A 23,435-nucleotide genomic window follows, 5' to 3' on the forward strand; every position below is an offset into this window, starting at 1 on the left:
TTGTCAGAAAGCCGGTTCTGTAATCAGCGGTAAATCTCCATCACCTGCGTGCTTTCACATTGAGCAGCATTAACTACACAGAGCCGTTGTTCACTGACGAGCTGCACAAAAAATCGCGCGAATATGAACGTGGTTTTGCGCAGCTCGTCAGTGAACAACGGCTCTGTGTAGTTAATGCTGCTCAATGTGAAAGCACGCAGGTGATGGAGATTTACCGCTGATTACAGAACCGGCTTTCTGACAAGATGCGCATTAAATATCGCATGCGATTTATCGTGCAGCCCTAGTTTTATGTTTACGCGGCGCGATATGCAACGCAACGCGTATAAAGACAGTATAAGTCATTATAATCAGTAATTTTGTCCCCACTGGATGCAACAAATGCCTCGTTTGTAATGAGTTTTATTGGTTTTGTCTCGTCCTGCTGGGAGAAGGCATCACAGTATTGTAGGGGTGTAACATTACCGTCACACGCTTGAGGTATTCGGCCAATCACAACGCACTGGATAGCTGGCCAATCAGAGCACAACTCGCTGTTTCAGAACGATGAGCTTTGTAAAAATCGACACGTTTCAGAAAGGCGGGGCATAGAGCAGCAACAATAATGTACATTATTATGGAAAATAATGTGTTTTTTTAACCTTAAACCGTATAAACACATTGCATTACACCAAATACACAAAATAATGTTATTTTTCGCAACATCATATGACCCCTTTAATATATTAAAAAGGCAAAACATTAGCGTAAGGTATCAGAGGACACAACTGCATATATCCTTTCTTCTGCATAAAATAAGCTAATAGTACCTTGTTTTATATTAAAACTTTTATGGACCGTAATCTATTAGTGCTGTTTGTGAGCCCAAGTTTTGACAAAATACTTTTAAAAAAGCAATGATTATTTGTCTCACAGCAAAAACTAAATCTCGCCTTTACAGATGCAGATACTTTTACTATACAAACACAAAACAAACAAAGCTGTCATGCGTTTTGACAGTTGGGTGTTCTCAGGGGACAGCTTATTAGAGATTTTCTCATTCAAGTTAACCTGCTATGAGATAAATTGAGCAGTCAGGCATTGTTTAATGTGATCCCTGGTAAGAGCTTTATTGATATTTATTTCGGGGATATTCAGTGTTTCACATACCTTGAGGACATTATGTAAAATGTGCTTAATCAGCACCAAGTTTTTGGAAAATACAAGTCACGGACAGGGAGATAAATGTATTTTTCTAGTTGCATGTTTCGTAGTATGTAGTCTTTACAGTAATTTTTTAAAAACTCATATTCTAGTATCTTTTTAGATTTATTATACATATAAAACAGAAACAGTTTAATTGTAAAAAAATAAATGTATTATGTATTAACAGAATGTGTAGCAGAATCTTTTTAACATCCGTCAGATTAGTCTACAAATCATACATATCTTTATTTATAAAGAAGAGTGTTTCATATATTTTACAGAGACGATGAACAGACTGAAGAGAGAAATTATTTTTCTTTCTGTCTGGTAATTTTCCCAATCTCCCAGATGATAAAATGTTAACATTAATTCTACTTCTCGATAAGATCTTTTTACTAACTTCATAGAATACAAACACCCATTTTTAGGCTCCAACAATAATAGGATTTTGTGGGTCATAACCTCTATGGCTTTGTTTACTTTTTTTCCATAGACACAGATTAAGCTTAATCCAGGATAGCTGCACTCTGAAATGTGGGCTTCCATAAAAATCTTTTGAAGTCTTGGATCATGAAACATCTGTCCAGAAAACCAGGATTATGGTGATATTAGTTCAAACTGATGTTGTTCTGCCAAAAAAGTCCACATTGTGTGTGCTATTTGTGTTTAACCCTTTTTAAAGTTCTTTGCCTAACATATATTCAATATAGTTTTAAATATTGAATATTTAATAATTAGCATCACTGCCAGGAGTTAGAAAAGTCACAATGATTTATGACTGCATATTCTGTGGGTGACCTTGTGCTGTGCCATGAGTACGCTTTATTTCTATATTTGAGATAAGAGAAATTGTATAATAAAGTTCTCTAATTCTGTTCCAAAGAAAGCATTTCAAATCTATAAGCAACTAATGCAGTGTGACTGTGTTCAACAAATCATGATTGTCATCTCCAATTACATTCAAGCTGGTTGCCAAATAATTCATAACCTTTCTGTGTCATTTGGTGTAATGTAAAGGAATGTAAACATTAAAAAGACATGTTTCTATAATGAACCCAAACTCGTACTGTTAAGACACCACCATGTAGCCATGGGTTTGTACAGGAGAATCAAGAGAGCAGAGAGTATATTTTATGAAAACTCTGAAAGTTTAATGTAATAAAAGGACTGTACAAAAATAAGGCATAAAACGTTATGCAAGCATACGTCTTAGTTAGGTAGATTCACTCTGAGAATTTTTATGTCATCCATAGGGCGGTCCTGACTGTTGGTTTCAACCATGCCAATACGATTAAGAACTCCAATGCCCTGGCAGACCCGTCCAAATATAGTGTGTTTCCCATCCAGCCACTGTGTGGGAGCCAGCGTGAGGAAATACTGGCTTCCGTTTGTATCTGGCCCTGCATTAGCCATTGCGAGAATTCCAGCACCTACAAAATATATAAATAAATCAAGCACTTGCTGATTTGTAATATAAAAAATTAAGCTGTAACCTAGTTATTATGGATTTTTTTTTTATAAAATTATGCTGTAGCTTTGGGAACTGACAAAATATTTCCCTAGCAATTTATTCTACTTATTCTCCATGGGATCTATTGAGCAGCTTACAAACTTTTTATAGTTTTGTAAATAGCAGTGCTATTTAAAATACTATTAAATCTACTCATGCATTATATTACTCACCTGTAAATTTTAACTCTGGATGCAATTCGTCTTCAAACTGCTTGCCATATATAGATGCACCACCACGACCTGCAAATATAAAATACATTTTTATATAAATAAATTGTACAAACTAAACAAACCATTACAGTAAATTAAAAATAAAGTCCATTGCACTGAAGACAAAAGTAGATGGTTTTGCTTGGTAAAACATATTCACCACCTTTATTTCATCCTCCATGTATGTAGAATTTGATTTCTTTAAAGGGGTCATATGATGCGATTTTAATTTTTCCTTTCTCTTTGGAGTGTTACCAGCCGCTTAAATCAGCGTACTGGGATGCATCTTATGGAATTGTCAAATGAAATATCTAAAAGGACTGTTGAATGAGTTTTGTTTTCATCCTCACCTGTCCCTGTTGGATCGCCTCCTTGAACCATGAAGTCTTTGATGATGCGGTGGAACTTGGTGTTGTTGTAATATCCTCTTCTGCCCAACTCTGCAAAATTCTTGCATGTTTCTGGCGCATGATTCCAGTACAGTTCTAGCACGATAGTTCCCATCCTGGAAAGACAGTGTAAAGTGATGGTTGGTCGTAATATGCATGCTGGTAAAGGTTAATGTCTACTAGTGTCAGATTCGTGTGAGAAAGAGTTGGTTTTTCCTCAAGTAGCTGCATTTTTTTTAAAGGAATCAGTATAAGTTACAACAGATTGAAACAGGCGGCTGATAAAAGTAAAAATGAAAGATTACTTTAAAATATTACCATTCTGGAAAGAAAAATGCTTAATGCTTTAAATAAGCATTAAGGACTCTTTCAGTGACTCAATTTCTAGTAAAAGTAAGTAACATTTTGGTATACATTTTGCAAATTTTGGTTTGTGAACGTAGTAGCCTATTTGCCATGCAGGTAGAAATTACCAACACACTCCATAATCTTGCTTCTGTATATAAGGGCATGCAACAACTTTCAGAGACTTAACAGTTAAAATAAACTTAATTTTACAATCGTTTCATATATATAATAAAATAAAAATGGGACGACGTAATTACGTTACAACGTAAAATAATGAGTGAACGAGTGATTTTTGAAACGGTTCGAAAGAACCGAATGAGTCGAGAATCACAAACAATCTATTCTAACCAGTACAACTGATCAGCGTGATTAGATCTTTAACTTTTTTAATACAAACATGCGGCAAAGCTTTGCGTTTTCTACATCTATAAATAATGAAACAATTAAAGCAATTATCACAGCTTTTTATATGTGTTATCAAGACGTGGCTCATTCATTCACAAATCTATTACTAATGTCTATATTGCGGCTTACGTTGTGTCCAGCGATACTGTGGGGGGTTGCCAAGAATCCGGCGGAATTCCAGACATGTCTTTTGGTCAACAAATATGTTTTTGATAGAAAGTATTTTTTATTTTTAAATTATGTCGTAAAGCGTGATAAGGAAGTAGTAGCCCAGTTCGGTTTATTCGTTATTGTAAACCGTCAAGGCCACATGTTGTAAGTGCTGCCATCTAGTGGACTGGATGATCAAGTCTTCTTCTTCGGAATTTTGGGCGTATTCCGCACCGTAGCGGAATTCAGCTCCCATGCCAAAAAAACCCAGTTTGTGTGTTCCCCTATTCCTTTGCTTTATTTAATTCATTAACTATGAAATTCGTTTAATCCGGTTTCTACTATATGTTTCACTACTATTCTTTGATTAATACCTTTTAATCCTTTTCCTAATTTCCAATTTATCTTCTTTTTTTTTTCTTTATTATTACCTTTTAAGTTCTTTATCATTTTAATTCTCTCTATATTATATTTCCGACATTTTTAATATTACATGTTCAACAGTTTCTATTACCCCACAAAAAGCACATTTGATGATTAAGTCATGCTGTCTTGAGTTTATACATCCACATACATTTGATCTCGCAATATATATAGAATAATAAAAGCAGTCCTAAATGTGTGGCTACCTATTGCTCTGCAAGTTTTTGTGGAAAGTAAACGTTGCCTGACAGATATTGTCTGATCACAATATATATATATACATATATATATATATATTAATTACATTTAAATGGTTTAAATCTGTTATTTAAAAAAAAATTGTATCTGGCATACAGATTGAATTATATAATTTCAAGTATGTCTAAAAATCATTATCCAGCAACCAAATAAATAAATGAATAGTTAATTAGTTAATGGACCTTCATCTACAAATTAACACAAAAAGTCACATACATATTTGATTGGAATTCAGTTTCATTGTGTTTATTGACCTAAATACAGAATAAATGTACATGTAGTGTGCATTTAAACAAAATAAGTTAAACAATATGACAAGGAAGAGTCAGAACCATATTTTTTTAATGAAAGTAAATAATAATAAATAATTTTTTTAAAAGTAAATAAATGAAAAAAAAAACTGTTCCATTGTGGCAGTGCAGTTATGGAGGGAAAAGGAAAAAAAATGGTGATCCAATTCCTTGTGATTGATGGCATTACCAGTCAGTATTAGACAGAGTATCAACATCTAAACTTGCCTGGTAAGACACAAATCAGAGGATTTTACTGCAGAGGAAATGGTCTGATGTCATGTGACTGTAGAAGAGATGAAAGCAGAATGACAGAATTAAAGTGGTTATTTTTTCAGGAGAAAGATCTTGAAGGAAACTGTTTAAAGGGTCTATTAGTAAAGGATAAAGTGCAAGCAGAGGTTCAAAGAGTCACTGTCAGAACCAAGCATCAACATCCAAATGGATTTTTGAGACAACTTTTGTCAGTTTATGTTTTATATGGACAAAAACAGCTGCAATATTCTTCAAAATATCTTCTTTCTGTGATCGCGTGTCTCATACAGGTTTGGAACGACATGAAGGCGAGTAAAAGATGACAGAATTTTCATTTCTGGGTAAACATGCCCCTGAAATTACTAAATTAATAGAAAATGCATTATTTCCTTCTTCCCATTCAGAATACAACCAAATGATTTACTGAGTCATGCCTGCAGATATATTTTCCATATAAATTTATCTTTTTTTATTTTCCATAGATTTGTCATACAAGTTGTCCCATCAGTCTGTTTTATTTATATCTCCCCTTTATTATTTACTTGTTTAAATCACATAAAACATTTGGGCTTTTCTTTGCACATTCCATCGTAGAATACCTGGAAAATAAGTAAAATGGGTTTCAAATCAGTAACACGCACACAAAAAATCAACCTTAATCATTTTTCAAATTTTACTGACTGGCATTACATCCTCTTCGGCACGGCGAACAGGAAAGGTGAACTGTGCACTTCAATTAGTGCTTGTCACACAGATCTCAGGTGTCATGCACACAATAAGATGCAGGAAAAGGAGGATGAACTCATCGTTGAATGGCACATTACACATTAGAGGGTGTGTGAGTATGGAGGAATTACTTTTGTGACATTCATGAAGGTATATTGACGTAACAGGGTGGGGTTCAGAACTTTACTGATGGCTTCTTTTAATTATATTTCCTTTTATTATAATCAAGCAGTCTCATCCAGTCTTCCTGCTTTAAGTCATTAACTTGATTTATTAAAGAGCATTTAAACACATTCTAAAGTCAAAATATGCTACATTCCATACTTGATCACATTTTATTTTTGTAAGCATTTCATGTTCATTTTCTATTAAAGTCATGGTCACTGAGCCCCCAGAGTGCATCGTTACCAGACAGTGTTAGAACATCAGTGAACAGCCAAGCACTGCCGGGTAAGATGTACCCTAGAGACAATGAACGAACTTCTTCTGCATCATAATATTCAAATTATCCAGCCAAGGAATGGGCATCACTCCACAACATATTTTCCTTTGTGTATTTGTATGTGCTTGTATTTGCATAGTCTGCATGTCCACACCCACATGCAAAGTATTTTTAATGATGCCCGTGGAGGACCATCTGCATCATTACCAGGCAGTATTAGAGAAGATATAACATCCAAAACTGCCTTGTAAGATGGAGATTGGCATCCAGTGTTTGCCATTTTTGTTCCATCTAATTGTTTTCAGTTCAGCATGAAACATGAGGGGAGCCAAGGGCTCTATGCTTTTCTCTGTCACTGTAAAATGAGAGTTACTGTAATTTAGTAAGACATTATAAGGTGTTTGTTAATGATTATCTATTTTCCTGACTGGCCCATCTTCATTTATAGCTTTATATATTTCCTTTACATGCTGCTTATCTTGCAACAGACCCCAAAGGCTTTTGATGTAAGCATATTACCGTACATGTTCATTCAGACTGGACCACTTCCAGTTTCACTATGCACTTACGCATTTTCTTCACAACTATTATTAGAAAGAACGAAAACATTGTAACACCAGAAGTTTATTTCTTAGGTGTATGCCCTGGTCTGCCTCCTTGGAAACCATGACCTTTGAGGCGTCTCCATAACCTGGGAGAGTTTGACTAATTGGTCGCACCTTCATCAAAACAAAATTGCGTCTACAGCCTCCAAATCCCATTACAGCCACACAACATAGGTGGTAAGGAAAGCGCTTAGTCATGCTAATCAAAATGGCTGATCTTTGTCACCTATACCCGAGTGTGCACCTGACTGACCCCTCACCTGTACAATAGATTAGATAAGATTCGATTAGATAATTCGCTTACTTCTGAAACCAAGCTAAGTGAGTTTTTACATTTTGGCTCTATTGTTATTTAATGTCAAAGCTCACAGTAACATTAAAGATATCAATTTTATCAGGCCATATTTTCTCTTCCTTGTACCTTTTTATTAGAATAGGAAAAATATTTAATTTTAATACAGGAAAAATGGTATGTATGAGATTGTATCAGAGCGTGGGTCCATGTGTCAATCAATTTTAAAAGTCTTTCAACAATTTCTCACATGCAAGTCTAATTCAGGTTTAATTTGTACAATACACCTCAATATTATAACATTAAAAATGTTAGTTTCATTATTTAACATCATTTCTTTTAATGCTTTACATATTCTACTTCATACCCCTTTGTTTTAAACTGATCAAACAGGTTTGACACATTACGGAAGTGAAAGTTAACATGCTGGGCACTCATAGTCTTTTATGTTTCACAAATCTTAATGATTCATATTTCATCCTGAAATTAATACTTGATTTTTACATTAAAGAACGTAAGGAAGATTTGTGTTTATCTGAAATATAATTTATATTGGTTTCCACCTCATTGTATTTTTTGATAGTTTGCATTTACTATTAGTAAAATATACTAATGTATATATTAACTGAAATACATGAAAATACAAAAGACTTTTTTTTTGCAATTAATTAATTATTTAGTCAAATTGTTGAACGTATTAAAAAACAACAACTATTAGTTACCCCATGAATTCCTGTTGCCGTCATTCAGTATGGAGACATGGACAAGAGATGCCATTGTGTCGCAGCGTCGCTTTAGCTGAGGAAGATCACTTCCTGGTCCTTCCACTTGTTAAAGGTATGATTGCTCCTTCCATGTTAGGCCAGACCTCTCGAACCAGTCTGAAGGTACCTGATGAAGATGCATAGACAGTAGTAATGGAATCTCAAGCACGAGAAGAAACACAATCTCCAAAAGCTCCTGAAGCGAAGAAACTATTCCTACAAAACATCTAGGTTTTCAGGTACACCTTGGAGCACTGCCCAGGTGTCATTTTTATGCTGGGACCAATCCCTGGCCTTCTTCTAAGAGCAGGTGTGTCTTGTGTTCTGTGATTGGTTAGTTTAGTGTGGAAGTGCCTCAGGGTTTCTGAGTACACAAATGAGACAAGCTTTTAACCTTCAAAAAGGCCACGCCCCATCCTCAGTTCTGGGTCAGACTTTAGGGCAACAAACTAGAAGCCTTCTCTCCTTTTTACTCCGTGTTACTCTCCTTTCCAGTGCTCATCATTAGATTAGAGTTGTAAAAGACAAAGACATTCAGCAATCAGTAAATGTGTCCTCTGTGTGCCCTTATGATCATTTACATTGTTTACACTGATAATAAACTCCACTGGGGCATTGAATAGACAATATGAAAACCGCAGAAATTAAACCCAGTTGATAAATATGCCTTTTACACTATTTCTACATTATTTACTTATTTGCCTGTAAAAAACATAAAAATAAATAATCTCTAATTCAAAGACATGATCAGAAAACATGTTAGATACATTAATTTTTTTAACAAAGATTATGCAAGATTATCAATGTCAAAAATGTTTAACATCATTGAAAAGACTTGAGTATGAATCAAATTGTCTTTTTTTATAGATTTAGACAATTTTAATGGTTATATTCAGACTTGCTTATCAGTTCAAATGGCAGTGCGAACTTCTGTTAATTTTTATAACTTAAAGATGAAGAGAAAGTAAGAAGTCTGCCCACCTGTAACATTTGAACTTAAATCTGGAATATATGTGGAAAAAGGCACTTCGTCAAAAGACTGTTGACTATAAAAATAAGGATCCACTCCCTATGCTGTCATAAAAGCACTATTAAATTGTGCTTTTAGGATTTAGAGCTATATTTAAGGTTTCATTGGCACAATGAAGTACTTGTGCTAAAGGTCTGTTCAGGACAGGCCTACTAAATAGGTTTCAGGGATCAGTAGCATCACTTGCACAGGCAGCTTCAAAAAGAGCAGGTAAAGAAATGTCAGTACAGTATAATAGATTTATGCACAGTTCACTTTTCTGGCCATGAATCTGCAGATCTTGTTTTTAATGTGTGTGTGTATATATATATATATATATATATATATATGTGTGTGTGTGTGTGTCTGTGTGTCTATTTGATGCACATATAATAATACTTTAAACAAAAATAAAATACTGTATATATGGGGCTCTGTAGTTTTACTGCCTGTTTGATTCACATAATAAATAATTATTTAAACTACTTGTGTGGTCAATAATCACAATTTAGAACATGCATCTTTGTGCATTGAACAAAGGATCTGAGAATTCCAAGTCTAACAGGAGTTTATGCTGGGACACGGGGACTGCATTGTAACCCAGGCAACAGGTCAATGCCTCACTATATCCACAAACCTGTGTGGATTGCTAATGAGATCCCTGAGGTCTTATTTGTGAGGTGAGAGGATGGAGGAACACAGGGATCAGCTGGCTGTTAGAAAGGCCTCCTGAGAAACCTGTACCTGAAAGAAGCAACAAAACATCAACCATCAACCATTTCCACAAAACAAACCGTGCATGAGGGAAAATACGCACCTGTATGTGAAACTGATCTAAACTAACTTGGCTGCTTTGAGAAGTGTATGTGTGTGAGACGAAAGGTGGAAAGAGAGCAGGATAAAAAGAGGGAATGGAAGAGGGAGGGTGGGGGCAATGACCTGAGGGATTATTGGCCCAAGGGAATGAGTTGCCAGGATTCTCCAGCACACAAACACTCTATTGTGCCTCTTGTTGTTGCATCACATTCTCCCCACAGACAATAATATGGCAGAAGGTTAATGATTTAACAATCTGAGATTTTGAATTGGAGATATTATATACATTTCTTTCAGCAGCAGATTAGCCCAGTAGGACTGTGCATCATCCTTTTGCTAATCTGTGTCATAAGTACATTGGCAAACTATTTTGCTTCTATATTGTCTCTACAAAATCGTAAGACCAGGGCTTCAAGTCTCAGCAAGATTCCGAAAACACTGAACATTCTACATTATCAAAATTCAAATAATTTACAAAAAATTATCTATAAAATCATGGCATATAATCAGATTTATTCTGAAAAATGCATTTCGTTGCATTGCTCGATAACGCAAATAATATATCATATTATTTACCCCCACTGAGTGGAAAATATTGCTAGATAATCACCGTTTCCTATGAAACAAAAATTTCAGGGAGCGCATGGCTGCTCAGAAAGCCGAATTCTCCATTGACCTGCATTCAAATTTCAGACAGTTTTTATCTTATTGTAGACATTTCTACTTTTCTATAAAATCGATTATACAGCATTAAATATATTAATTCCAAAGATTTTACCTGTCATATAAATGAAAACAATTCAAAGCAATCGCTATTAAATGAAATTTGATAATATCGAAATCTCTTAATTGTCAACAACTTTGATTGGTCAAGCCTAAGCAGCGTTGAGAAAAGTAACACATAACACGTGATAACACCGTCCCCTTCGGTAGCGTTCTGGACAATAATTTACTCCTGACCAGAATCTTATTATTCATAAAATTGTAAATATACTACGAAGTGTTAAAAAAAGAAAAGTTACAATAAAAATGTATATCCGTCAATTTATCGGCCGCGAAGCTCCGCCCATTTCCGCACTAAATGTTTCAAGACAACTGCCATTCTCCTTTAACTAGTCTTTTCATCTCCCCCTATGGACGAGTTTACTTTCCTCTGAGAGCGAGCACACGCTGAGCACTTCTAACCAGAGCCGCTAACAGTGTCTGTGAACTTGAATGAAAGCTTGATTTCTTCATCTTGTCCTTTAATTATACGTTATCGCTGAGGTAAGAAGAATTGCATTATGGACTTACAAATATCCGCTTTATTGTGACCATCTTCTAGCTGGCATTACATTTGTTTTACATTGTTATCAGGCTTTTCTTTAGTCCCAGGCAATCTCAGTACGCTAATATTCAGATATTTAGACAGAAAGCATTAAGTTCTCAAATAAAATAAGAGTCTCATAAAATAAAATGCTGGATGAGAGTCACCGTACATAAGCACGTGAAGACCGTGATGAGTCGTGCTTTACATCACGCCCACTCATGTTCACACACTGTAATGGGATTAAATATTTGCAGAACAAACTATACGAGAAAGAAATCCGATTCCAGGAAGGAAATGACTGAGTTTGAGACTCGCCATTGGCACTCATAAATAATACTGTACAGTTGAACAAATAATTTTGTATTATGTGTATGCAAAAACTTCTAGACCAGTTCAGTAAGCTTTTCTGTTGACAGCATAATGACCAGAGAGTGACTGACAGCTGCTAATCGAATTAGACATAGAGCTTCTCATGATGCCCCAAGGGATAGCACAACCTTCAATACACTGTGTGCATATTTTAAAGCTATTAACCATGTATTTGCTTGAAAGAGATGTGGATTTATTCATGCAGATGTTTCCTTTCAATAATGATTAGGCCTAATAGCAGGAAAGAGGATTTGACAAAGTGACCCTGTGGGCCAGTAGTATTACAGTACGGCAGATGGTGTTCTCAGGTTTCCTTGAAATCTCCTTTAGATGTTTGGTTAGATTTGTAGAGATAAACATTGCAATAGAAGCTGACCCCTTTACCTTCTAATCTGATCTTTTTTATTATTTTTTAAGAAACATGTCTATCCTGAAGATACATGCCCGTGAGATTTTTGATTCTAGGGGCAACCCCACTGTAGAGGTGGACCTCTACACAGAGAAAGGTGATTCCCCTTGACATTCCTTTCTAAATTGAAAACTAAAATGAGATGGTTTTGTTTACTGACGTTACCAGCAGAACTAAAACTCATCTACTGGTTTTGAAACAGGTCTGTTTCGAGCTGCTGTCCCTAGTGGAGCGTCTACTGGAATCTATGAAGCATTGGAGCTGAGAGACAATGATAAGTCACGTTACATAGGCAAAGGTAACTCTGCTTTTTCAGGTTTCCGATTAATTCAGAATGACATTAGAAATCACATTTCATCTGGTTTTACAGAATATATTGTTAATTGTTTTGGAAATAACCAAGACTTGTTGAGCTAGATTTGTTTACTGAACACAGGAATGTTTCGCTTTCCCAGCTCTGTTTTTTTTTTCTATTAGACTGGAAAAGAGGACTTATTAAATGTACTGATTAATAACTGGGTTCAGCCTGGTGTTAACGGGTACCCTAGTGAACTAGTGAGAAAACGTTATTTTTTTGGGGTTTGATGGATCTGAATTTGCACGACTTAGTCAACCCAGTGTCGAATTCTGTGGTGTGAATTATGCATTATGAAAAAATTATGTAAAATCTGAAATGCTTGTGCATGTGATTCAGATCAGTGAATAATGCAAGAATCTTTACTGTGGTACTTCAATATTATTTAGTGCACAATGTTTGCATGGAATAAATCAGATTGTTTATGGCTTTTGCTTGGCTGACATTTTCATTTTTTTTCTAATTTGTAATCGAACGTTTTGTGGCATAAACCAAGCAAGGGAATGTAGAGATATGCATGTGTCTAATTGCAGCACCATTCAATCCACAATAACGTGTGCATATACCTGTAGAATATTGCTCATATCGTCCATCTTTTTCTGTGTAATGTAGGTGTATCAAAGGCTGTCGAGCATGTGAACCAAACTATTGCACCTGCCCTGATCAGCCAGGTGAGTATTTTAGAATGTTATACTGAAACAAAAGAAAACCAGTGTAGTCACTGTAAATTTGTTGGGTTGTTAATTATATTTTTTGTCTGTCTTGCTCTCTTTCTCTCTGTCACATAGGGAATTCCTGTAGTTGAGCAAGAAAAGATTGACCAGTTCATGCTGGAACTGGACGGAACTGATAACAAGTGTAAATCATAATATTTACGTTTACGCATTTAACAATAGGAAAGCGGTTGTTAAAATAGTTTCCCCTTAACGGTTGTTCTCCTTTTTTAAGTTTCTTACACCCAATTACCCAAACAGTTAAATTACACTACTGTTCAAAAGTGTAAGCCAGTGATTAGATGATTAGATTAGATGGCCAGTAAGATTTGTTTTTGTAAAGAAATGAATACTTTAAATCATCAAGGATGCATTAAACTGATCAAAAGTGACTGTAAAGGTGTTTTTAATGTTACAAAAGATTTCTGTTTCAAATAAAAAAAAAAAATTTTTTTCTATATTTTACCATATAACTGTTTTTACAGTATTTTTAATCAAATAATTGCAGTCTTGGTGGGCATACAAAACTTTTAAAAAACTTAAATAATTATTATACACCCTAAACTTTTGAACAGTAGAGTACATTTGAAAACATTCTCACAAAAAAAGGCAAATGCAAACACAAAAGTGATTGTTTCCCAAATTGTAAGTAGTGTGAATATTATGTGTTGTGTCTAGTCATAGTCCTTTAATTCCTGTGTCTGTTTCGAACATCAGCTAAATTTGGTGCCAATGCCATCCTGGGTGTGTCCCTGGCTGTGTGTAAGGCAGGAGCTGCAGATAAAGGTGTTCCTCTGTATCGTCACATTGCTGACCTTGCTGGAAACCCAGAGGTCATCTTGCCTGTGCCGGTGAGAAACATAACAGTCTTGTATTTGAAATTGTACAAGAAGGAAAAGTGTCATGTGACTGAAAATGTTTCATAGCTATATAGATCATTAATTAGATTGAGCTCAAAGAGATAATGCAATTTTATTTTAAGAGGGTATTTAAGTGCAGACCAGCTTTGTCCTCATAAATAATTTCAGATTTTAGAAGTAGCCTAAGCCCTACAGACATTCTATCTGTTTGCTTTTTTTTTGCTATTTTAATCTTTATAAAAGTAGAAAAGCAAATTATGGGGTAAAATATTGTTATGCTCCTATTGAATTTTGCTTATTGTTTTCCTAAAGGCTTTTAATGTGATCAATGGTGGCTCACATGCTGGGAATAAGTTGGCCATGCAGGAATTCATGATTCTGCCAGTCGGGGGCCAGTAGCTTTAAGGAAGCCATGCGCATTGGTGCAGAGGTGTACCACAATCTGAAGAATGTTATTAAGGTGAAATATGGCCAGGATGCCACCAACGTTGGGGATGAGGGAGGATTCGCACCAAACATCCTGGAGAACCAAGAAGGTATTTGAAAAAACAAATCACACTGATTGAGACTATACAGCTGAAATGACTTATAACTTTTATGTGTTGCTGTTTGCTTATAATAGCCCTAGAGCTGTTAAAAAGTGCCATCAGTAAAGCTGGATACACAGATGAGATTGTGATTGGCATGGATGTGGCGGCATCTGAATTCTATCGTGACGGAAAGTATGACTTGGACTTCAAGTCTCCCGATGACCCCAATCGGTACATCAGCCCCGATGAGCTTGCTGACCTTTACAAAAGTTTCATTCAGGATTATCCAGGTATCCATCAGTCATTTGCTCTCTTTTTTAATTACATTACTTCATTTTTTCTTTGAGCACAGACGCAGAGATGTGAAATAGTTTTATCATTACTCTAGTGGTCTCCATTGAGGACCCCTTTGATCAAGATGATTGGGAGGCCTGGACCAATTTTACCAACAGCACGGACATACAGGTGGTGGGAGATGATCTTACTGTCACCAACCCCAAACGCATTGCTAACGCGGTGGAGAACAAGGCTTGCAACTGCCTGTTGCTCAAAGTCAACCAGATCGGAAGTGTTACTGAATCTCTGCAGGCGTGAGTTCAAAACCCTGATCCTACATTGGTACAGTGATGCCCAAATGCTTGATACCACATATATATATAAAGAATAACACTTTGTCCATATATTTTCCAGAATTTCAGTGTGGAATTTATAACCCCAGTGAAAAATTCTTTATAGTTTAATAAAATTATTAAAATTATTTGTAATATCCCACCCTGCAGGTGTAAGATGGCTCAGTCCAATGGCTGGGGTGTGATGGTGAGTCATCGCTCCGGGGAAACAGAGGACACGTTCATTGCTGACCTGGTTGTGGGACTGTGCACTGGACAGGTAGCGGATGTGCTTTAGATTAATCATAAAAATTAGGAATTTCAGTTTACGGTTACTCATGTTGAGGTACTTGACTCTTTATTTTTCCTGCTCTTATTCAGATTAAAACAGGAGCCCCGTGTCGTTCAGAGCGTCTGGCCAAATACAACCAGATCCTCAGGTAAGCTTACAGATCATTCTATTAGAATATAAATATTTTTGGTTCTAAACATATAGGCATAAATAAGCATGTGTTTCACTTTTTCTGTATTCCTGCTTGTTTTCTTCATGCACAGAATAGAAGAAGAACTGGGGGATAAAGCTCAGTTTGCTGGGAAGAACTTCAGAAATCCACTGAACTGAGACCACAACAGTACAGTTAGAACTACTTACCCTCCTACAGTAAATGTACTAATAGTTCAGTTCAAGATGTGGCAATACCAACAGAAAGCAGTATCTGCTATGACTAAAGATTGGGTTGATACAGGGACCATATCATCAAGCATACAGAAAAAAGCATCATAAACTTTGTGATGGTGTCCATTTGGATGAGTATTACATGTGCTTGCGTGATGATGAATGTATTGCAAAAAAAAAAAGCAAACAGTATTTTCCTGTAAGTGCTGCATAGCAGATTCCTGAGGTCTTTGCTTGTGATAGTGGATACTATTAAAATAAAAACATTTCCTCAACTAATGAAAGGCCTTTGTGTTGTATTGTTATTTAAATAGTCTCCCATTTGTCTGTTTTGGGCAGGTTTGAGCATGGCTTGTGCAGACGGAAATACAAATCTTTTGATTCTGATGAACTGTTCATTTTTTTTTATACCACAATGGTTGACAGTTAGTTTTCTATAACTGCATGGCTGTGAAGTAATTCCAGATCAGGACAGCATCACAGTTCCATATCACTTCTGCATTTTTTTTTATTTTGTTTTTTTGCTGTTTAAAAGGGTATATTACAAAACTAGTGGTAAAATAACGCCTTTAAATTCGAAAATAAATGTATAAACTAACACTGCAGATTGGGGACCAGTTCTCACTATTAACTAGTTGCTTATTAGCATGTATGATACTAACATTTAATATTAATACACAGCAAATTAGGAGTTGGAGGCAAAAGTTGTGGTTAATAGTGAGAATTCACAGTAAAGCTGTAGAGATGTTTGAAGCCATCTAAGCAGACACGGCTGTATTTATATCCTACAACCCACACACTGACTACAACAAGACGAGATTGTTATTGTTCATTGTTCGTGCGTGGTGCCCTTTTATCAAAGATGCAAAGGAATGCCATCAAGACTTGGGTGGTTAAATTTATTGAGACATCCATATTCGTATGTGATTACTGACACGGGAGGATGGCCAAACACATCTCCCTGAAGCTGCTCTCCATAGACAGCGGACACGTAGATGATCCCATTAGCGCTGGCTGCAGCGGCACATGCTCAGCTATGCTTGTTGAAGGGGATCTCAGTAGGCTGTGCGTGAGCACTGAGGTCATCGCCTGCGCTGAGGAAAAAATACTCAGCGCAGCCTCCATTTTGAGTAGTATGAAATAGAGGAAAGCATAGTTTTGAGCCGCCGCCGCAGCAGCAAACAAACTGTAAACACTAGCGAAACAGCCTCTGCCATGGACGACCTGTTCAGTCCGCGAAGGTTTGTTGCTTCTTTTTATCACAGATGTATGCTTTTGCGCGCGCCAGCGCTTTTTGCGACATCGTGAATACTTTTGCATTCTAGTGCGAACCGAGATGATTTTGAACCTGACAGCTCGTCTCGCTCGGCCACACACGCAAAGGCCAGCTAGGAGCCTGACGAGATAAAATGGGGCAGATGTTATGCAGATACTGTTGTTGACTGCTAAGTATGTAATGCATGTTGAACGCGGTGCTGCTATTGCAAATTAGTTTTGTTCGTCTGTTCTGTGCATTAAATATTTGTGCAGGAAATTGTTTTTAGCATAATATTTTCTTTCGCGCTAAATGATTAGATAGCGTACGGCGTTTGTGCATATCACACTGTAAGTGCAATGTACTGATTTTGATTTGCACTGTGTTTGATTCTGCACGCAGCAACGTAATGATTTATGTGTAAATATATGAAGTGGACGTCCAAGCCCCCGTTTATATAACCTTTGGAGGGAACGGAGCAGTCGGACGTTGATTGGCTGGATATGCAATGTAGGCGGGATTTGGATTGATCATCACGACTGCTGATAGGCAAATCACATTTTATGATTAACACTGAAAGGAGGCGATTTAAAAGGGTGGAACAGAGACATGAAACGGCTCACGTGATATGGACTAAGTTTTTCTACTTATAGTATATTTATATGTATTTCTGTTATAGTATATTTCTGTTAAATATAAATGTTTGTATTCATGTATTGTTTATTACAGGCATAATTTTTTAGTATTTACCTTTGAAATATTAGCTGTGCGTATTGCTTCAGTCTTGAAATTTTAATGTACTGATTGATTAATGCACTTGCACAGCCATATTTCAACTAATAAATAATATTTTGTCTTTCAGGCAGCTGAACAGCACACAAGGAGAGATTAGAGTGGGACCAAGTCATCAGGTAAAATTATTACAAAGTCATGTAGATATGCAGTGCATTAAATACGCTGTCAGTAATTTTTGATAATTTAAAAAAAGTTTTATTGATAAAAGTGAAGTGGCAACAGCTACACTGAAAGTTCACAACCACTGGTATTAGTGGGACAAATTGAAATGTTAAAGGGGTCATATGATGCGATTTTAAGTTTTCCTTTCTCTTTGGAGTGCTACAAGCTGATTGTGCATAGATAAGATCCCTGAAGTTGCAAAGACTAAAGTCTCAAAACAATGATCTTTAAAAAAGCATCATATGACCCCTTTAACAAAACATATTTACTGAGTGTACCTTTAAAGGTCCTTAAATAAATTCTGTTGTCCTCATTATATTGTCATATGCAGGCCAAGCTACCTGAATTACAGCTGACACCTGCTCATGGAACAGAGTTCGTCACAGAAAATGAGGAGCTGGTGTGGGCACCTGGGGTCAATGACTGTGACCTTCTCATGTACCTACGGGCTGCCAGGTAATGGTTGCTTGGCTGGATGCCAGTTCCTATTCACTGTTTTACATTTATCTTCATAATCGCTTTAAGGGTATGTCTAAAAAGGGATCTGAGGTGGATGGTGTATGATTCAACATAAACTTCTGCATTTTTGTACTGTGTTCTCTGAATAAACAGGAGCATGGCAGCGTTTGCAGGGATGTGTGATGGAGGTTCAACAGAGGATGGTTGCCTTGCAGCTTCACGGGATGATACCACATTAAATGCTTTAAATACAGTCAGTGCTTATCATTTTGTGGCTGTGCTATGTTTTGTCATAAAATAAATTTTGATAATTAATTCCTTTGAATTCAAATGAATTCAATTCGTTGTAGCATTTTCCAGAAATGATTGTAAGTATAATTGAATATCGATTGTAATTTATGATCTTTGATGTAATTGCATTGAAGGCAGTGACAATATAAACTTTTTACCTCAACTATAACTATTTGCTGTGCAACTAGGTTATGTAATTCTATTGTGTTTTGTGCACAGCTCCATGAAAGCCAATATGATGCAGCCAAAGCCCTGCAGTGTCTGGTGAAGAAACCTGTTCCAAAACTCATTGAGAAATGCTGGTCAGAAGATGAAGTGGTGAGAAACTGATTCTAAATGTATTTTTCACTTCTATCTTGACATTTTTCACTGATACAGCCTGGTAATTTATAGTGGAATGTAGAAGTGTGATACTAGAACTTTTCAAAAAGTCAAAGTTAAGATTTCTCAATCTGTTAACATGTTCATTTACAGAAACGGTTTATCAAAGGTCTCAGACAGTATGGCAAAAACTTCTTTAAGATCCGTAAGGAGCTGCTGCCTAGTAAGAAAACGGTATGGAAACCTGCCATTGAAATCTAATTATAAGTGAAAGTGACGTGACGTGGCCAAGTATGGTGTCCCATAATCGGAATTTGTGCTCTGCATTTAAGTGCACACACACACAGCAGTGAGTAGTGAACACACACACACACACACACACACCGTGAACACACACCCGGAGCAGTGGGCAGCCATTTTTTCTGCGGCGCCCAGGGAGCAGTTGGGGGTTTGGGACCTTGCTCAAGGGTCTCACCTCAGTCGTGGTACTGAGGGTGGAAGAGAGTGCTGGTCATTAACTCCCCCCACCTACAATCTCTACCGAACCCACGACCTTCGGGTTACAAGTCCGAATCTCTAACCCTTAGGCCACGACTGCCCCCTTAAATGTGTGTTAGTTTCTGTCAAATTGGGTCTTTTGTTTTTTAAAACACATTTGTCATCTCAGGGTGAGCTAATCACATTCTACTACTACTGGAAGAAAACTCCTGAAGCCGTGGCGTCACGACCTCATCGGCAGCAGAGAAGGCAGCCAGTGTCTCGCAAAGTGAAAACTCGCAACGCGACAGCTGCAGCCAATGCAACATCTCGCACTTCTTCCAGTAAGTGCAGCACTATGCACCATTTGTCTGTTAATTTATTGCAGACTCTCAAAACATGATAGCAAGTCTGATATAGCTATAATTTAAAGGAAGTAACTCCACAAGAAGTAAATAAACTTTTTGTATTTTCTGTCTCCCTGTCTGTAGTGGAACTTAGTTCAGCGAGTGAAGATGATCTGGACAGTGAGGATAGTGAGCAGGGCGGAAAAGGTCAAGCCTGCAGTCACTGTCTAACCACTAGTAAGTTTTTCACCCTTCTCCAGTGGTGTATATAGCCTCTATATTGAGAAAGCTGTTTATACTTTATAATTTGTTGACCAAATGCGTGTGTCCATCAACCATCATGCTCTTCTGAAAGTGACTTTCTGCAGCACTTCGTTAGTCACCCTACACTGGATTCAACCTGTTTAGGTTTGCATCTCTTGAAGTCAACTTGAGATACAAAATTGACCTTATTTCCGTAATGTACATTCCTGGGCTTGTTTGGAATCCAAACAATTCCTGATGGATATAATCAAGTCTTGTCTTCCTAAAGTAACAGCAGACTAATAGTACTAAACATGTTGCCACTTGTCATTAAAGGGATAGTTCATCCAAAAATTAAAACTCTGTCATTATTTACTCATGTTCTCATGTGTGTATTAATTTCTTTCTTGTGCTGAACACAAAAGAAGATATTTTGAAGAATATGGGGAACCAAACAGTTGCTGGTCCCCATTGACTTTGATAGTAGGAAAAAAATACAATGGAAGTCACTGGGGACCAGCAACTGTTTGGTTACCCACATTCTTCGAAATAACTTTTATGTTCAACAGAAGAAAGAAACTAACTCAGGTTTAAAATAACCTGAGAGTGAGTAAATGATAACAGAATTTTCATTTTTGGGTGAACTATCCCTTTAATGTTAATAAAACAACAAAACACAAAGAGAAAAATCAGTCACTGCTCTTGACTGAAGAACTTTAATACAGTTGCTTTAATAAGAATCAGTGTATAATTTATACAGTGAAGTGTATATAGTGTTTTATTTTTATATTTGTTCATTCAGTTTCTTGAGTGCTACTGCTAAATACACCTGTCCCTGAAAAATAAAGCACTGTTTGTTTTATGTGTGTCTGTAATGTGTATCTTTGTTTTTATTTTTTAATAACAAAGATAAAATAATGACAAAGATTTTTATCTTCGCCCACTTTGGCCTAAATATCTGCCATTCTTTTTTATTTTATATTTTGTTACCTTGTAAGGCTTTGTTTTTAATTAGTATGGTTGTACTGCTCAGACAACTTACAAAATAGTAAAACCAACATGACAAAGAACCGTGATAAAATCGTGATTCGTGATTTTCCTGAAAAAATCAAGATATGATATTTTTGCCATATCGCCCACCCCTACTTTGAACGGTAGAATACGTTAAATTACAGAAGTAAAATAGGTTGCAGACATCAATTAACTTTGACGTTAACCGTCAGCCTTTTAACTCTTCTGACTTCTGAATATACTTTGAATTTGTATGTGTCTTCTTTTTCAATATGTCTCACACAAATGTCTTTCAGACTCCAAAGACTGGCATCATGGAGGGAGAGACAATGTCTTGCTGTGCTCTAGTTGCCACTCTCACTTCAGCAAGCATCGGCGCCTGCCACCTGTTCCTAAACCAGCAGATCCGCCATACCTCTTCAAACCTGTCAAAGAAGAGGAAGAGGGAGTCAGACATGGGATGAAGACCCGTCGGAGCCGGGTGCCACCACATGTAGGTCTTTCTTCCACACAACAGTGTGATGTAAAGAGTAGCTTGCTTAAAGGGTCATGAAACCCCCCATTTCAGCACTGGTTAGTTCTCATCACAGTTTTAAAAAATGCTAAAAAAGTGGGCGTGGTGCGCAGCGGAGCGGAGGAGGGGGAAGAGGGGAGACAGACAACACACACACAGCTTAGTGTTCTGACAGTTTCATTTCACTCCCATCGAATTAAAAACACAAATGCACAGCCATTTACACTCTGCATCAAAAACATATATATGAACACGCTGTTGTACCTCAGAACTTTTAAGGCTTATTCTGTGGCGTTTATATAAGCCTTTTGACGGGTTGTATCACAGAGCTGTAAAAACGGTTATGCTCACCAAGTGAATGAATCGCGTTTGTGCTGAACTCTTATTACAAAGCAAAAACAAACACTCTTCTTCGATCCATGAACGTTTCTCTCAGTTATTGTACGCGATGTCATCTCACAGACTCTGAAATGTCTGTCATAGCAAATCAACACATGCTGTTGTGAATAATTAAGCGAAGCGTCTTCTCATAGGATAAGAACAAGCAGTCTTATGAATAATTTAATAGACACCAACGCATCATCGATGTACTATTAGTCCATTGTAGTGTTGTCAAAAGACCCGGTATTTCGGTACCAAGTCGGTACTAAAAAAATGAAAACGTTATGGTACCAGGGTTTCTTAAGTACCGGTTCTTGATGAGCTATCAGAAAACTATCCTCTTCCAGTGTTGCCAAGTCCGCAGTTTTCCCGCGGAATTGGGCTGCTTTAAAATGTAGATTTTAAACCCGGAAGATGAAAATAGCTTAAAAAAGCTTAAAATTAAGCAGTTTTCTCCAACAGTTAAAATGATCGGATGCTAACATTGTCTTCTATGATGTGCAACACAAACACCTCTGCTAAAATCTCAGAAAAAGTAGTCTGGGGTTTCACGACCCTTTAATTTAGTCTTCCTGTGTCTCTACATGTAGATGTCATCTCTTCGAAGTGGGCGCAACAGACCAACCGGAAGTCCCGACAGGGGCATGTCTCCCACCCTCGAGGATGTGCGATCTAATGGACAGTCCCCTAGAGCCAGTTCCACTGCGATGGCAACCAGGGCTTCCAGCTCTGATATCAAGAATGGAGTGGCTGGGAAGACTAACAAGGTAGTGATAAAAAGGAACCTACTCAGTTTAAAGTTCGCAAAAAGTGCACAGCTGTGTTTTTATCTTTTCTGTGTTGTTTAACCTTTTCATTTTCGATTTTTTTTTCTTATTACATTTTAGACCATAAAAGTAGAGGCATCTATAGTAAAGGGTGTGAAAAGACAGAGAGAGTCAGCAGCTCCAGATGCTGATGAGCCTGAAAGGAAAAACATGAAACGACCCAAGAATCAGGTAAGGGAAACTCTGTTTTATCTCGTTAGTGGAGTATAAAGTCTTAAGAATTTAAAAACTTGGATAAGTGATCATGCGATGTGATATTTACATGGCGGATGATAAAACTGGTAGAAAAAATTCCATAGACTCACACTGATGGAGGGACTGAGCCACTGTTATATATATAAATTTTTTATATATATATAACATATATATAAATATATATTATTGTGTGTGTATGTATATATATATATATATATATATATACACACACACACACACACACACACA

The 23,435-nt window shown here is 36.7% G+C and overlaps 2 protein-coding genes and 1 pseudogene across 7 annotated transcripts in view; 2 read left to right on the forward strand and 1 right to left on the reverse strand.

Annotated features, from left to right (window-relative positions):
• Positions 1-2,328: 2,328 nt before the first annotated feature.
• On the reverse strand, positions 2,329-8,525 carry LOC107667353 (peptidyl-prolyl cis-trans isomerase-like 1). Of its 2 annotated transcripts, none has more exons than XM_016458980.1 (4): positions 8,213-8,525; positions 3,258-3,412; positions 2,869-2,937; positions 2,329-2,615 (listed from the first exon to the last, which is right to left on the reverse strand). In XM_016458980.1, the coding sequence occupies exons 1-4, from the start codon at positions 8,215-8,217 to the stop codon at positions 2,395-2,397; spliced, it is 450 nt and encodes a 149-aa protein (XP_016314466.1). In that variant the 5' UTR covers positions 8,218-8,525; the 3' UTR covers positions 2,329-2,394. The 2 variants fall into 2 exon arrangements, with proteins under 2 accessions (XP_016314466.1, XP_016314464.1); XM_016458978.1 differs by lacking the exon at positions 8,213-8,525 and adding an exon at positions 4,179-4,756.
• A 2,674-nt stretch (positions 8,526-11,199) lies between these two features.
• Positions 11,200-16,188, forward strand: LOC107667393 (alpha-enolase-like; annotated as a pseudogene).
• A 648-nt stretch (positions 16,189-16,836) lies between these two features.
• The window catches only part of LOC107667365 (arginine-glutamic acid dipeptide repeats protein-like), a 14,476-nt gene continuing 7,877 nt past the window's right edge, over positions 16,837-23,435 (forward strand). For 2 of the 5 annotated variants that reach the window (XM_016459005.1, XM_016459007.1), the window contains exons 1-11: positions 16,839-17,149; positions 18,026-18,074; positions 18,452-18,576; positions 18,733-18,832; positions 19,090-19,188; positions 19,345-19,425; positions 19,859-20,012; positions 20,160-20,252; positions 21,566-21,762; positions 22,755-22,931; positions 23,052-23,162. In XM_016459005.1, coding sequence (XP_016314491.1) covers positions 17,124-17,149; positions 18,026-18,074; positions 18,452-18,576; positions 18,733-18,832; positions 19,090-19,188; positions 19,345-19,425; positions 19,859-20,012; positions 20,160-20,252; positions 21,566-21,762; positions 22,755-22,931; positions 23,052-23,162 — 1,212 coding nt within the window. In that variant the 5' untranslated portion in view covers positions 16,839-17,123. Of the gene's footprint in view, positions 17,150-17,565; positions 17,674-18,025; positions 18,075-18,451; positions 18,577-18,732; positions 18,833-19,089; positions 19,189-19,344; positions 19,426-19,858; positions 20,013-20,159; positions 20,253-21,565; positions 21,763-22,754; positions 22,932-23,051; positions 23,163-23,435 lie in introns of all 5 variants that reach the window. The other 3 variants (XM_016459004.1, XM_016459003.1, XM_016459006.1) reach the window with 3 other exon arrangements.

Source organism: Sinocyclocheilus anshuiensis, unplaced genomic scaffold, assembly GCF_001515605.1.
Source record: "Sinocyclocheilus anshuiensis isolate Anshui unplaced genomic scaffold, SAMN03320099.WGS_v1.1 scaffold964, whole genome shotgun sequence".
NCBI classification, from domain to species: Eukaryota; Metazoa; Chordata; class Actinopteri; order Cypriniformes; family Cyprinidae; genus Sinocyclocheilus; species Sinocyclocheilus anshuiensis.